General features: G+C 57.2%; 1 protein-coding gene across 4 annotated transcripts; it reads left to right on the top strand.

Moving 5' to 3' along the window:
* The first annotated feature begins 8093 nt into the window (after positions 1 to 8093).
* On the top strand, positions 8094 to 15630 carry C5AR2 (complement C5a receptor 2). Of its 4 annotated transcripts, XM_062176734.1 has the most exons (4): positions 8094 to 8409; positions 8818 to 8897; positions 11223 to 11329; positions 12214 to 15630. In XM_062176734.1, exon 4 carries the CDS (start codon positions 12229 to 12231, stop codon positions 13240 to 13242), a length of 1014 nt encoding a protein of 337 aa, XP_062032718.1. In that variant the 5' UTR covers positions 8094 to 8409; positions 8818 to 8897; positions 11223 to 11329; positions 12214 to 12228; the 3' UTR covers positions 13243 to 15630. The 4 variants fall into 4 exon arrangements, with proteins under 4 accessions (XP_062032718.1, XP_062032716.1, XP_062032715.1 ...); XM_062176732.1 differs by lacking the exon at positions 8818 to 8897; XM_062176731.1 differs by lacking the exon at positions 8818 to 8897 and having other exon boundaries at positions 11155 to 11329.
* The last annotated feature ends 664 nt before the right edge of the window (positions 15631 to 16294 follow it).

The raw sequence follows: 16294 nt of genomic DNA, 5'->3' as shown, positions 1-16294 counted from the left end.
TCAAACCGTTGGCGGGGGAGGGAGGGAAGGGCGCTGTCTGTTTTCTGGGGACAGCCTGGGTGTGCAGCTGGGTGTGCACGCAAAGGCTCAGGGGTTTCCAGGAAGGCCTTGAGCACCCTGGGGTGCGGGTGCCCATGGGAAACCGGCAGTCAGTCCCCCAGGGACATCGAGGGGACGCCACTGTGGCCTCTCACAAGTCACTCTTGTGTAGGAGAAAGTGAAAGCACACAGGTCCGAGAGAGTGATTAAAAAGAAAAATACGCGGCTAAAATGTCCCTTTGTTTTTTTTAAAGTATTAAGTAAAATAAAAAATACATGGTTAGGAGGGGCGGGCGCTATGGTGCAGAGGGTTAAGCCATGACGCTGGCATCCCATATGGGTACCGGTTCAAGTCCCAGCCGCTCCACTTCCGATCCGGCTCCCTGCTGAGGCACCTGGGAAAGCAGTAGAAGATGGCCCACGTCCTTGGGCCCCTGCACCCAATGTCTCGTTCATCACGTAGAGGTGACGTTGCAATATTTCTGCTCACTCTTGTGTGTACGTGTGGGCCTGTGGGTTGGCGAGCATTAGCGGGCAGACCAGCGAGAGGCATATGTGTGAACCACAGGGTGCTGTGGGATGGTCTAAGACCAGAGATAAGGTAGCTGAGGCTCGCCCTGCTGTAAGATGGTGAGACCGCAGCCGCCGCGCCTCACCCGGGGTTTCTCTCTCTTCCTGCTTTCGGTTTCTTGTTGGTGATGCGCGTTTCAGGAGGGAGTGACCGCGTCCACGCTGGTCTCTTGTCGTCATTGCTATTGTTGTTCCTCTCTTGCTGCGCCTAAGGGATTAAGGGGCTACGGCTGAACTTTAGCCCAGGCGTGTGCATCTAGGTAACACCACAGTATACATAGGGTTAAAAGGATCCACAGTTGCAAGCACCCTTTGAGGTACTAGAGCGGGTCCTGTAGGCTAAGCTCAGAACAAAGACGTCAATGATCTGCTAATTGTGCTACCAGCTGGGGTGCCTGCCTCCTGCGTCACAGGACCTGGGTTTGGTTCCTGGCTCTGGCTCCTGATTCCGGCTTCCTGCTGATTCGGACCCTGGGAGGCAGCAGTGGTGGCTCAGGTACCTGGTGGGAGACCTGGTTGGAGTTCCCAGCTCCAAGATTCAGCCCTGGTGTAGCGTGCCCTGTTGAGGGGCACTTGGGGGAGTTTTGGTCTGGTTCCCGTGTCTGCACACTGCCCTGTTGTATCCTCACGGCCCCTCCAGGTCTGACTCAGAGAAAGACACTGCCAAGGGCTGGCTTTGTGGCTCAGCGGGTTCTGGTTAGAGCCCCGGCTGCTCCATTTCCGATCCTACTCCCCACTAAGACACCTGGGAAAGCAACAGAAGATGGCCCGAGGACTTGGGTCCCTGCCACCGACATGGGCCACCCGGATGGAGTGCCAGGCTCCTGGCTTCCAGCGGATGGAAGATCTGTCTCTCCTCCACTCTCTCTGGAACTCTACCTTTCAAGTAAAGAAATAAATCTTAAAAAAAAAAAAAAAAAAAAAAAAAAAAGCCGTGATCTGAGCATCTGGGTGGGCAGGCTCTGTGCCTGGCTGAGCACCCACAAGACAAACTTTCCTCCCAGACTTGCGGTCACCAGGGCAGACAGCCCCCTTCGCAGGGAAGGCCTGAGCCCCAGCCTCCCTCTCTTGGGCGGTGGCTCCTGGTCCTCCGAGGAGACTCTGGTCTTGCTGGATGCCCCCCACCACCACCAGTAGCCAGTGGCCTGCGCTCGCTCCTCCCCAGCTAGCCTGACCTGCCTGGCAATCCTCTGCCCCTACTTGGCCCAGGGTTTCCTCCGCTGTTTTTCTTTCTTTCTTTCTTTTTAAAATTTACATTATATTTGAAAGGCAGAGACATGGGAGAGAGAGAGAGAGAGAGAGAGAGAGAGAGAGAGTGTGAGTAGATAGAGCTCTTCCATCCACTGGGCCAGACTGGAACCAGGAGCCAGGAGCCCCACCCCTCGTGCCTCCTGCTGCCTCCCAGGGTGCGCACTGGCAGGAAGCTGGAATCAGAAGCAGAGCCAGGACTTGAACCCATGATACGGAAGGAATGCAGTCATCCTGACTGGTGTCTTAACCACCACCCTGGATGCCTGCCCGTCTTCCTCTGCCCTTGAACTTGACTTTCTAGAGCTCTCTCTTCAACCACCTCTCCTCTTGCCTGCTCTGACGACTTCCTTCAACATCTCTCCCGTCCCTCCACTCACCACACCCGCCCTGACCTCCACGTCCTCCCCAAACCTCTTCCTCCTTTGGTGACCCCACCCAAGGGACAACCCCATCGTCTGCCCAGAGCCTGTCTGCTCCAAGCCCTCTCTCCTCTCCCCCTCGGCTTCTGCCTTGCCTCTCCCTGCTCTCCTGGGCGTTGTTTTTCAAAGACCATTCCTGCGGAGTGTGGCCTCCTCCGGGAGGACCTCCCTGACTTCCCCTCTGCCTTCCGAGCCCCCACCCTGCCTCTCTGTCTGGGTTTGCAGGTGGGGTGCAGGTAGCTGGTCTCTCCAACCTGCCTGTTCTCGGGGACACGGCCATAGAGCAGCTTTCCGGGGGCACATTGGAGGTCGCTGTGCGGCGTTCAGGTGGTCTTTCCCAGGCAGCCCCTGCGTGGGCTTGACCAGCTGTGTGCCCAAGGAGGAAGCTGGCCCGAGGCCCAGGTCATTGCCACATCCTTAGTGGAGGAATCTGCTAGGTCAACAAGTTGCAAAGGGGAAGTGGAAGGGGCGGAAGTGGACGACGGTTTGGCTGAGTCAGCAGGTGTCCGGGGTGGGGGTGGGGGGACCTGCGCTTCTCTGACCTCAGCGGCTGCAGCCCTGGGCACCCCCAGGCCTGGGCGGGGCTGGAGCTGCTTGCCCTGCCTCTCCTGCGCCCAGTGCCCACCAGGAGGGCCAGCCCCGCCCCGGCTGACCACACACCCGCCACCTTGTGCTTTCCAGCCGGCAAGCAAGAGCCGAGCAAAAAGCAATGGAAAGAACCAGGTTAAAAGTCACCTTTGACAATGTCTTCTGTTTCACCTGCTATATTTAAGATAGTATCATTTTTAAAAATTTATTTGACAGAGTTAGACAGTGTGAGAGAGAGAGAGACAGAGAGAAAGGTCTTCCGTTGATTCACCCCCCAAATGGCCGCTATGGTTGGAGCTACATTGATCCGAAGCCAGGAGCCAGGTGCCTCCTCCTGGTCTCCCATGTCGGTGCAGGGGCCCAAGCACTTGGGCCACCCTCCACTGCACTCCCGGGCCACAGCAGAGAGCTGGACTGGAAGAGGAGCAACCGAGACAGAACCCAGTGCCCATATGGGATGCCGGCGCCGCAGGCGGAGGAGTAACCAAGTGCGCCACGGTGCCGGCCCCAGATAGTATCATTTCAATATGTGATCCACACTTTAAAAATTCTCGGGTGATTACACATTGTTTTTTTTGTTCATACTAGACCTCAAGAATTTGGTAGGAATTTTACATTCACAGAATTTATTTTCTTCTTTTTTTTTTTAAAGATACATTTTATGTATTTGAAAGGCAGATTTACACAGTTGGGGAGAGACAGAGAGAGAGAGAGAGAGTGAGAGTTTGGAGAGAGAGATCGTCCATCCATCGGGTTCACTCCCCAAATGGACACCAGGTCTCCCACGTGAGTGGCAGGGGTCCAAACACTTGGGTGTGTGCACCTGTTACCACTGTCCACTCCCAGGGCACCTCCGCCTCCTTACACAGAACCCACGCCCACTCCCTACCCCTCCAGCCCTGGCAACCACTCATCTGCTTCGCATCTCTCCAGATTTGCTGAATCCAGCCTGTTTTGGCCTCCAAGCATGGCCATTTTGCGGGGGTTGATTTAATAAACTTCTAGCACGTTCTCACGCAAGGATCAGGAAACAGCTGATGAGCTGAGGGCCTGGGGCTCACGGTCCCCAGGGGAAGGCTGAGGAAGGAGACCCCTCACTCTTCTCCAGCCTTCTAAGGACTACAGTGACTCTGACCTTGGCCTGTAGTAACCCCCAGCCCCTCAGACAAGAGCCCCCAGCCCCAGGGACAGCTGGAAATGGGGGTCTTGCAGCACCTGCTGTGGTGAGAGTGCACTCCTGGAGGTTCCTGTGCTAACATTCAGCGCCCACTGCGAGCCGAGAGGAGTTGGAAAATTAATCCTGCTGTAGGGGTTAGGGTGGGGTCTTTTTAAAGAAATATATTTATTTATTTATTTGAAAGGCAGAGTTACAGAGAGGCAGAGAGAGAGAGGTCTTCCATCCTCTGGTTCACTCCCCAAATGGCCACAACAGCTGGAACTGTGCCTATCCGAAGCCAGGAGCCAGGAGCTTTTTCCGGGTCTCCCACGTGCATTCAGGGGCTCAAGGACTTGGGCTGTCTCCTGCTGCTTTCCCAGACCATAGCAGAGAACTGGCTCAGAAGTGGAGCAGCCGGGACTAGAACTGTGCCCATATGGGATGCTGGCACTGCAGGTGGCGGCTTTACCCGCTGTGCCACAGCACCGTCCTCAGGAGTGGGGTCTATAGGAGGTGATGAGTTCACAGAGCACCAGGATGGAGCCCCCGGGAGCAAATCCTGATGGCTTTGTGGGAAGAGGGAGAGACTAGGATGCTACACGTGCACACACACACAGACGTGCACACACTGTCCCTCTTTCTCGTCGTCTGACGCCCTGCCCCGCCTCAGTACCCTATCAGCAATAAGGCCGTCCCCAGCTGGCCTGGCAGCCTTGGCCCAGAACCACGAGCCAGCAGGAACCTCTTGTCTTTGTACAGTCGCTCAGCTCAAGCGTTACAGCCACGAAGAACAGACTGACGCAGATCTGGGCAGCCGGGGCTCCGAGGCTCAGCGGCTGCGCAGGGCGTGTGTGGGGACCCGGCGATCTGGGGGCAGCGCCGGCCACCAGGGCAGAATCCCGGCTGCTCCGCTTCTGATCCAGCTCCCTGCTGATGCACCTGGGAAGGCAGCAGAAGACGGCCCAGGTGCTCAGGCCCCTGCCACTCATGAAGGAGACCCTGAGGGAGTTCTGGGTTCCTGGCTTTGGTCTGATCTAGCCCCTGGCCACTGGGGGAGTGAACTACTCTCTCTCTCTCTCTCTGCTTTTCAAATGAATAAAATAAATCTTTAAAAAAAAAAGGAGAGAGAGAGCCAATTATCTGATAGGTAGATGCTAGGAGCCCTTTTAGCCTTGGGAAAGTTTGCAGTGAGCATGGCCGGCCATGGCCGGCTCTCACACGAAACCCCCCTCCCCCTCCCCCACCCTATGTCTTTCGTCTCTGTCAGGGCTCATGATGGGGCCAGTTCCCACACAGGAACCACAGGGCCACCCAGGGAGCAGATGGGAGCCCCCCGGGGCACTCCTGAGCGACTTCCTGTGCCACGGTGATGTCGGTCTCTGGACAACCGCAGCTGAGATGTTGTGGCCACAGCTGCCCAGTGAGGAGGCTCTGAGCGCCACGGGACCACTTCCGCTCGCTCGGCCCACACCTGCGCCTGCAAGACGCTCTTCTACCCTGCGCTCTTCTTCCATGTTTAAAAAACATGATTTAGGGCCGGCGCCGCGGCTCACTAGGCTAATCCTCCGCCTTGCGGCGCCTGCACACCGGGTTCTAGTCCTGGTCAGGGCACCGGATCCTGTCCTGGTTGCCCCTCTTCCAGGCCAGCTCTCTGCTGTGGCCAGGGAGTGCAGTGGAGGATGGCCCAAGTGCTTGGGCCCTGCACCCCATGGGAGACCAGGAGAAGCACCTGGCTCCTGCCATCGGATTGGCGCGGTGCACCGGCCGCACCGCACCAGCCGCGGCGGCCATTGGAGGGTGAACCAACAGCAAAGGAAGACCTTTCTCTCTGTCTCTCTCTCTCACTGTCCACTCTACCTGTCAAAACAAAACAAAACAAAAAACAACAACAACAAAAAACAAACAAACATGATTTAGGGGCCGGTGCTGTGGCATAGTAGGTAAAGCCGCCACCTGCAGTGCCAGTATCCCTTATGGGCGCCAGTTCTAGTCCCGGCTGCTGGAAGACCTCTCTCTCTCTCTCCCCCTCCTTCCCTCCCTCCCTCTTTTTCTCTCTTTCTCTCTGCCTCTGCCCCTCTGTAACTCTGCCTTTCAAATAAATAAATAAATAAATATTTATTTTAAAAAAGTAATAAGAAAACAGTGTTTAACAAATGATTTATTTATTTGAAAGGCAGAGTTACAGAGAGAGGCTGAGACAGAGAGAGAGAGAGAGAGGGAGATGTTCCATCTGCTGGGTCATTCCCCAGATGGCTGCAACAGACAGGGCCCGGCCAGGCTGAAGCCAGGAGCCAGGAGCTTCTTCCGGGCTCCCACATGGGTGCAGGGGCCCAAGCACTCGGGCCGTCCTCTATTGCTTTTCTAGCAAGGATCTGGATCAGAAGTGGAGCAGCCGGGACGTGAACTGGTGCTCATATGAGATGAGCCACAACACCGGCTCGTGTTGTTAATTTTGCAAACATGTACCTAGCATGCGCGGGGCGAGCACTCCTCACGCGAAAATCCAGAATTCAGGATGCTCTGGTGTCTGAAGCTATTTGCCGACAGGATTCCCCTAGTGGACAACGCTGCAGGCTTCAAAATGCGGGGGCAGTAAAGACACTGGATGCAGTACATGCATGGGTTTGTGGAAAGTAACTGAGTTCCCTGTTCAGACTTGGTCCCGGCCCCAGGATAGCTCATTAGACGTATGCAAATATTCCCTAACCCTGCACGTCTGAACTCCGAGGCACTTCTGGTCCCAACCGTTTCATCCAAGACAAAACTCGCCCTGTGCTATAAGCCATGCGCGGCTCTCTGCTCACAGTACAACCCATTTCACAGATGTGCAAGTGGAGGCTGAGAAGGGCTGAGGGCTTGCAACTCGACAACGGTGGACCTGGAATATGACTCTTGTCATTCGGTCTCTGTTTCTCCCTTTAAAGATTTATTTATTTAAGAGACAGAGTCACAGGCAGAGAGTGAGGGAGAGACACAGAGAGAGGGCTTCCATCTGCTGGTTCACTCCCCAGTTGGTCACAATGGCCTGAGCTGGGTCAATCTGAAACCAGGAGCCAGGAGCTTCTTCCAGGTCTCCCACGTGGGTGCAGGGGCCCAAGCACTTGGGCCATCTTCTACGTCTGTCCCAGGCCATAGCAGAGAGCTGGATCAGAAGTAGAGCAGCTGGGACTCGAACCAGCGCCCGTATGGGATACTGGGGCTGCAGGTGGTGGCTTTACCCGCTACACCACAGTGCCGGCCCCTGTCAGTCTCTTGGGTCCGTGTTCTCAGCCATGGTGAAGTGGGGGAGGGGCACTGGGTGCAGAGGTCAAGGCCCTGCTCACAACACCCGCACCCTTGTATCAGAGGGCAGTGTTTTGAACCTTTGTGACCCTGAGACACAGCCATGATGGCCCAAGTCCTTGGGTCCCTGGTACCCCTGTGGGAGACCCAGACGGAGTTCCGGGCTCCTGGCTTCAGCCTGGCCCAGCCCTGGCTGTTTCGGGCACTTCAGGAGTGAACCAGTGGGCGCAAGATCTCTCTCTCTCTCTCTCTGCTTTCAAATAAATGAAAGATAACCAAGAACCGCCATATTGGGATAAGCCCAGTGCTCAGTGAGCCAGTCCAGATGCCTGGGTTCGAGTCCCAGCCCCGTGCTCCTGACTCCCGGCTTCTGCTGAGGCAGACCCTGGGGGGTGGCAGTGCCGGCTTGAGGAGCTGGGTCTCTGCCCCCCGGCCGGGGACTCGGCTGCGGTTGTGAGGATTCGAGGATTCGGGGAGTGAACCAGTACCTGGGAGCCCTCTTTGTCTTAAATTAGAAAAATAAAAAGACTCCGACCGTCATCTTTCCATTTTGCAGATGGAAAAACTGAAGCCCAGACAGGTGCCAGGGCTCAGCACTTTGTTTGTGTTTTGCTCACTGCAGAAGCCTTGGCCTTTGTGCCGCTGACCCTGGACCACCCCCACCCCCACGCCCAGGACGAAGGAGAAGGAAGGTTTATCTGTGCTTGTGGCCGGCTGGAAAGAGGATGGCAAGCTCTGGTTTGCAGCCAGGACCTCTGGGGGCTCCGTGGTCAGGCCAAATCCGGGCCTGAAGGTCAAACCACAGGCAGGTGTGGCTTCCAGGAAAGAGGGGAGGCGAGGTGAAGGGCTGTGGACACTGGTCGGCTCTCCGCCCACTCCAGCCCCGCCAGTCCCGCCGGCTGCCCTGTCATTTAGGGACATGTGAGTCACGGGCAGGAATCGGGACAAACACTCCCTGGGAGTGGGAAAAGTCTCTCCTGGTTCCCGGTCAGTGCCCAGAGCTGCGGACTCAGACCCCCAACAGCCCGGGTCCTGGCTGTGCTCCCGGCTCCTGCCTCCACGTGGCGTTTGGGTACCTCGGGGGACCCCCTCCTGCAGGAGACGGTAAGGATGTGGCAGGGGGGGACACAGGGAGCGGGTGGGGAGCGGCCTCTCAGAGCCCTAGAAGAAGAGTTAGGATTTGGGAGGTGAATTGCAGCGCTGGGTTCTCGGAATGCGCTCTGGCCCGGGTCCCAGGAGCCAAGCGTTTTTTCACACTCAGACGTGCAAGCCCAGCTTCGCTCCAGCTCCTGGAACTCCCGCCGCCCCTGACCCCAGCAATGCCAGGAAGGAGCCCTGAGCCCTGTCCGTCTGCAGGCAGAGCGCGGGGTGGAGGCGGGGCCAGCTGGGGCCCCTGGGGGTCTGAACCCCTCTGCCGATCTTGAACTTGATGCTTGAACATGTCCGTGTGCCTGGCTTCGGCCCCTCAACACTGCAGAGTTACACCCACCGGTCTCTCACACATTGTCCTAGGACCCCCTCCCCCAGGGGAGCACACCACGGGGTGTCGGTTCCTTCTGCTGTGGGTGAATGATTCTGGCACCTGTCTTCTGGTGAGCTCCGGTCCCCCCACCTGCACCCCCCGGCCAGCTGATACCAACACTCGTGCACCAAGAGACTGGTGTGAGCTCATGGACCTCCTAGCCGCTCTGTGCCTCCGTCTCCTCCATTTCTTCCGCTCACGGAACATCACCCATCCCCCTCGCTGTAGCTGCGGGGCACACAGGGGAGCATGCGCAGAGGGGAGCCAGGAGGTCACAGCCTTGACTTCTGGGACTGTGGCCGGACAGAGCCACGCACCTGGGAGGCCTGTTATGGGGGTCATGTCTGGAACATAATAGGTGCTCAATAAACATCACCTATGAGTTTAATTATTTAAAGAAAAAAAAAAATAAGGATGGGGGCCAGCGCTGTGGGGCAGCAGGTAAAGCTGCCACCTGAGATGCCAACATCCCATATGGGTGTTGGTTCAAGTCCCAGTTGCTCCAGTTCCCGTCCAGCTCCCTGCACAAGATGGCCCAAGTGCTCAGGCCCCTGCACCCACGTGGGAGACCTGCATTGAGCATTCAGCTCCCAACTCCATCCCACGCCCCACCCTGGCCGTTTAGGGGAGGGAACCAGAGACTGGGAGCTCTGTGTGTCTGCACCTCTGTCTTCGCCTCTGCCAAGCAAGCTTCCCGAAGTTAATCAGCAGGCCCAGGGCTGGGCGCGGCGTGCAGGGGCCGAGAGCCTGCGTGCTCCTGTGATAACAGGAGCCAGGATGTGGGAGGCGCCCATGGAGCACAGCGCCGGAGAGGTCCTGCCCACCACTCGGTCACTCTTCAAATAGCAACAAGGGCAGCCGGAGCTGGGCTCTCCATCCGGGTCTCCCACATAGGTGGCAGGGACCCAAGTGCCAGGGCCATCACCTGCTGCCTCCCAGGGTACGGGTTAGCAGGGACCTAGAACGTTGACTCGAACCTGGGTGCTCCGATGCGGGGCACGGGGGACTTGACCGCTGCGCCAAATGCTCTCCCCTCTTCCCTTCTCTTCACCTGTCGACAGCTTCTGGCACCCTCTAAGGTGGGTACACTCCTGTTCCCATTTTATAGATGAGCAAACAGAGGCATGGGGAGGTCAAGCAACTGACGAGGGTTTCAGTCTCTGTTTTTTAAGAGTTATGTATTTATTTATTTGAAAGTCAGAGCTACAGAGAGAGAGAGAGAGAGAGGGAGAGAGAGAGAGAAAGAGAGAGAGGTCTTCTATCCACTGGTTCACTCCCCAAATGGTTGCAATGGCCCAGGGCTGGGCCAGCCCGAAGCCAGGAGCCAGGAGCTTCTTCCGGGTCTCCCACATGGGTGCAGGGGCCCAAGGACTTGTGCCGACTTCTACTGCTTTCCCAGGCACATTAGCAGGGAGCTGGGTTGGAAGTGGAGCAGCTGGGACTCAACCTGGCATCCATATGGGATGCTGGGGCTGCAGGCAGAAGTTTAACCTGTTACGCCACAACGCTGGCCCCGAGGGTTTCAGTTTTGAAAGCCAGAGTAGGGATGCAAAACAAGAGGCCGGGCCTGTGAGCAGGGGCGGAGGGCAGAGGCCCCTTAACTTCCTCTCTGTCCTTCCTGCTGGGTCAACCCCAGCCGGAGCTCGGGGCAGTGCCAGCCCACAGGAGTCAGCAGAGAACCGCGTGGGCCCTGGGTACCCGAGCCACCGCCCTGTGCAGGCTCTCACGTCTTCCCCAAAACTGATGAGGTAGCTTTGCCTTGATGACTCATCCACTGCTCAGGTCTGTGGCTGAGGGTCATGTGGCCGGGTCTACACTGCCTTCCAACTGTCCAGCGTCTAAGGTTTGCAGATGCTAATCCTGGGATTCTGGAGCGGGGCGAGCGCGGTTCAAAACCAGCGCCGTGAGTGACCCAGCTGAGTGCCGCGGTACCCTCAACTGCAGAATGGGCACAGCGATGGTCTCGCCCTCGGAGGCTTGGAGGAAGCGCACCGTGCTGTTTAAAGGCCCCCGGAGTACCGCAGAGTCCTTCGCAGAGGGTGGCTTCCGGCCACCAGGGCTTATGTGGGCTGGGACACGCTGGGCTGGTTTTCTGGTCAGCGCCCTCGCTTTCGCGGCTCCTGCGGCGTTTGGAGTAAAAGATAAAAATCGCGGCCTCTGTGCTGGCCCTGCCCGCCTGCTCCGCTCCAGCCACCCCGGCCTCCTGCCTGCTCCTTGATCGTAAGCAGCACCTGCCTGCCTCTGGGCTTTTGCACTGGCTGTTCCCTGTGCCTGAACTCCCTTCTGCCAGGTCCCCCACCCGGCTGCCTCCCTCGCTCTCCCCACAGCACTATTGCTTCCTGGAATGCTGCTTATCTACTTCTTTACTGGCTGACTCCTCCCCCTGGACTGTCAGCTCCCAGGCCACAGAGGTTGGTGTGTCTTGTCCCCTGCTGAGCCTGGGTACCTGGAGCCACAGGAGACACAGAGGAGCTCCTGGCCCTGCGGCTCTGCATTGAGCGAGTGAGTGGATCTTACCGAGCCCGGTCGTTTCTTTTGCCTGCTTTCCTACTTGCATGATTACTTTGTAAAATGGCCCTAGAAGGATTCTAGAAAGTTCCGTGTGTTCTCCCTCTGGGCGGCCATTTCCTGAATGAGTTCAGGTTGTGAAACTGACAAGTTGTCCCGTGAGATGCATGTACTCTGTTGTCGGCTTGTCTTCTACTCTCTAGCTTGCATGAAATAAATACATTTTCAAAGGTAGAGTGACAGAGAGAAAGGGATTTTCCATGCCCTGGTTCACTCCCCACATGACTGCAACAGCCAGGCTGGGCCGGGCTGAAGCCAGGAGGAGCCAGGCGCTCCATCCGGGTCTCTCCCTTGGGTGGCAGGGGTCCAAGAGTTGGGACCCTTTTCTGCTGCCTTCCCAGGTGCATCAGCAGGGAGTTGGACTGGCCGGGGCTGGAACCTGCAGTCCGATATGAGATGCTGGTGTCACAAGTGGCGGCTTAACCCACTGTGCCACAGCACTGGCCCCCACCTGGTACTTTGCAAATGCTCTGTAGCCGTGCACGGCTGGCGGCGGCCAGCTCACCGGCCAGCTCAGGCGGGCGACATTTGCATCCACGTGGCGCCGCTCTGGAATTCCGAGCTAGGGTTCTCTTGGTTGAACATTCCGGAATTCCGAGATGTCCCTCATGCTAGAGTCCTCGTGGAATGTTCTAGAATTCCGAGACGGGGCACGCGCTGTGAGCTATGAGCATTGCAGCCTCACCACGCTGCAACGTGCAAGGCTAGTTCTCAGAGCGTGAGACGCCTGCTGCAGCACGGGCTGGGGTCAGCCGGGCTTCGTCCACCCCTGGGGTGCTTGTCGCGCTGACTCCCGGCTGCGTTTCTCTCCCGTCCAGGCATCTGGGACCCCGATGGAGAACACATCTCTGAGCTACGACTACGGGGATTATAGCGACCTCCTGGATCTCCCCGTGGACTGCCCCAACGGCACCTGCCTCTCCGCCCGCCACGGCCACGTGGCCCCGCTCCTGCTCTATGCCGCCATCTTCCTAGTGGGGGTGCCAGGCAATGCCATGGTGGCCTGGGTGGCCAGGAGGGAGGCCGGCCGCTCCGCTGCGGCCGCCTGGTTCCTCCACCTGGCCGTGGCGGACCTGCTCTGCTGCCTGTCCCTCCCCATCCTGGCCGTGCCCATAGCCCAAGGGGGCCACTGGCCGTACGGGGCCGTGGGCTGCTGGGCTCTGCCCTCAGTCATTCTGACGTCCATGTATGCCAGCGTCCTGCTCCTGGCAGCCCTCAGCGCGGACCTCTGCCTGCTGGCCCTCTGGCCAACATGGTGGGCGGTGGCTTGGCGGGGGTGGGGGGTGCGGCTGGCCCGGGGTGCAGCCTGGGTGCTGGCCGTGCTGCTCACCGTGCCTTCTGCCATCCACCGGCGGCTGCACCAGGAGCACTTCCCCTCCCGGCTGGAGTGCGTGGTGGACTACGGGCGCTCAGCCGCGGCTGAACACGCCGTGACCGCCGCTCGCTTCCTGCTAGGCTTCCTGGGGCCGCTGGCGGTCGTGGCCGGCTGCTTCGGGGCTGTTCTGTGCCGAGGCGTCCGACGCCATTGGCCACTGTGCACGGCTGTCATCGTGGGGTTTTTTGTCTGCTGGGCCCCCTACCACTTGCTGGGGCTGGTGCTGGCCGTGGCGACCCCGAACTCTGCGCTCCTGGTTCGGGCCCTGAAGGCGGAGCCCCTGATGGTGGGCCTGGCCCTTGCTCACAGCTGCCTCAATCCGCTACTCTTCTTGTATTTTGGGAGGGCTCAGCTCCGACAGTCGCTGGCCGCTGCCTGTCGCTGGGCCCTGAGGGAGTCCCAGGGTGAGGACGAAAGCGTGGTCAGTAAGACAGTCCCCAGCCACGACCTGGTGTCGGAGATGGAGGTGTAGGCAGTGGGACACGGCTCTCTCCCTTCTGTTCACTTTCACAAATCTGGCTTCAGGCATGGCGGGATCCAGGGGCACGATAGGTCAGCCAATGGGGGCCTCTCGGGCCAGGCGATGTTTCAGACAGAACTCGAAGAAGGGAGGGAAGTGCCGTGCTCAGATCTGGGGAATATCGTTCCCAGGGAAAGACGACCATAGCACATTCCGGGGATGTGGAAGAGGCCCATGTGCAGGGGGAGAGTGGTGGGAGAGGGCAGGAGGGGGCAGTGGGGGGCAGCTTCTTCTGGGCCATGGCCAATGTTTGAGCCCATGGGGAGGCTCTGAGCTGCCGCAGCTGGGTGAGATACAGGACACACCGCTAAATTTGAATTTCAGACAAGGAAGTTTTAGTGTAGGTATAGCCCATAAAGCATTTGGGACATACTTATGCTAAAGGTTGTGTTTGTTGTTTATCTGACATTCAAATTGAACTGAGCACAATGTATTTTTTTTTTCCTAAATGAAACAAGTTATTCTCAGCAGAGGAGTGTCCTGACTTGACTTGGATTTTTATAAGATTCTGCTGGTGGTGATGTGGGAAGGGGGCAGGAAGGAGCCTGGTGAGGAGGCTACTGCAATAGTCCTAGCAGAGGCGAGGGTGACTTGGGTCAGAGTAGCGGGGCAGAGGCGCTGAGAAGATGACGGGCACTTAGCTTCCCGGATCCTGGAGCACACGGAGTAACGGCCCCCAGTGAGGTCCACGTTGGAGTCCCCGAGCCTGTGTCTATGTGACCCCACGTGGGACTTTGCGGGTTGGACCAGGTTAAGGATGCTGAACGGGGTGAGCCCAGTGCCATCACAAAGGGCAGGAGCGGGAGTCAGGAGCGGGCGTGGTGACGCTGGGCGCGGTGGTCAGAGCGGTGTGAAGAGGGGGCCGCCAGCCAAGGCCCCCAGACACCAAGACAGTGCCCTGTGTGCTTTTCCGTGGCACCCTCCGGGCTGTGTTGGATGTCCTCAGGCTGGGGCCACGTGCAGGAACGCCCATCGGATGGAGCCCGTCTGGCGTGGTGAGCTCTCGCTGCCTGTGGCTGTCAGATGCATTGCAGCGGAAATCTAGGCCCTCAGGCCCCCTGGACACAGCTCAAAGGCTCCACTGTGGCTCCCACACTGGACGCACAGTCATGGGATGCCTCTGGCCGTGTAGCGCCAGGACCGCAACCGGCTCAGGGCTTTTGAATCACACAGGGTGGGTACCCGCGCTGCCATCACTTCTCCAGGAATTCACCTGACACAGAATTCCACAACAAGCCGCGGCGAACCTCGTCCCAAGACTTGTGCTCTTCCCTGGAGAAGATTCGCCCTCAAAGGCCCCCTCAAACGACACTTCCTCCAGGGAGCCCTCCCAGATTACTCATCCCCCTCCTAAGGCAGGGTGTGCTGGTTCCTATTCTGAGACTCAGGACCGTAAGTTCAGAGACAAACTATAAATTCCCCAAAGACAACTCGGGACCATTTTAATTTCTGTCTCTCCTCCTCCTGTGCCAGGACGGAGAATGAACCAAATACTGTCTATAGACTTGAGCTCCCGGATGGTGGAGACCTGTTTTTTCCAGACTTTTTCTTCACATAAACTTTGAAGAACACAAGTTCCCCACAGCACATGCTGTATTTGTGACTATTGTATTCAGAATCTGAAGGCCAAGAGTGTCCTGTAGTATGAATTTTGTCCTGGGAAAAAGTCTGTGGCTTCTTGAAAAGTTTGGGGGAAAAATCCTCCTGTAACCAGTTGGGGCCATTTAAGAGATTTCCTCAATAAGTTCTGTCTGACATCTTTTGGATTTTTGAAATTTTTGCCATTGCTTACCTCATTAACTGTATTTTTTTAAAGAATAAATGTCATGCATATCTGTGGTGGAATGAGAAGGCCATGCCAAGATGGCCGCTGGCCAGCCAGCATCAGTTACTCAGGAGTGGCTTCTAAACCACATGGCAACAGAGCCTGCCTGGCAACAGGCTGTGATTGGAAGGCTTTGGAAATCACATGGCAATGGAGCCTGCCTGGCAACAGGCTGTGATTGGTTAGGGCATAGACCGCCCCTTGACTGGATTGGCTGCCTTGGCTATATAAGCTGCTGTACCAACTGAAATAAATGAGTCTGCGGGCTGCTCGCCTCTGGCCTGCTTTCACCCAACTCCCGGGGTCTGTGTGGTGGCTCCAGGCCTCTTGCCCCCACCGCGCTCCTCCTCTCAAAACGAATCCACAGCAACACATTTCAAATCTATTTCTTGTGAGATGTAGTGTAAGTCTGTTTTGCTGCTTGTTGTCATTCTTCCTTTGTTGTTCTTACGTTTGTTTATTTGTATTGTTTGATTTGGACTTTTTTTAAAACAATAAAATACGGATTTCTTTAAGTTTTTGAAGAAGCAGTCATGTTTTCCAAGAATTGCATTCAATTTTCCTACTCAAACTTTTGGTTGATAGGTTGTGACATTCTCCCCCTCCTCCTTATTCTTTTTATATATTTATTTATTTTTATTTGAAAGAGTTACAGAGAGGGGGAGGCAGAGGCAAAGAGAGAGAGAGAGAGAGAGGTCTCCTCCCATCTGCTGGTTCACTCTCCAAATGGCTGCAACAGCTGCAGCTGGGCCAGTCCGAAGCCAGGAGCCAGGAGCTTCTTGTGGGTCTCCCACGTGGATGCACTTGGACCACCCTCCGCGGCTTCCCCAGGTGCTTTAGCAGGGAGCTGGACTGGGAGTGGAGTGGCCAGGACTTGAAGCAGTGCCCTGTGGGATGCCAGTGTCACAGGTGGCTGCTTAACCCACTGGGCCACAGCGCTGGCCCCAGGGTCATTTTTTCTCGATCTCATAGCCGTTGTTTGCTTCTTCCATTCTCCCCTTTTTGAGGTCGCAGCCTTGTTGGGACATTGTCAGCGGAAGGCTGAGTCCGTTTCTCCTTTTTCCCGTGGCCGTGGCATCCATTGTCCTCTCTCTCTGAGCCGTCCCTCAGCTCTGCTATGTACATCTGGCTGGCCACGGGACACCCACCCTTGATATCTGACGTGTGGCAAACTCGTCA

This window comes from Lepus europaeus, chromosome 19 (genome assembly GCF_033115175.1).
Source record: "Lepus europaeus isolate LE1 chromosome 19, mLepTim1.pri, whole genome shotgun sequence".
Classification (NCBI taxonomy): Eukaryota; Metazoa; Chordata; class Mammalia; order Lagomorpha; family Leporidae; genus Lepus; species Lepus europaeus.
Note: the sequence above shows the minus strand (reverse complement) of the source record. Positions and strands in the feature narration are given on the sequence as shown.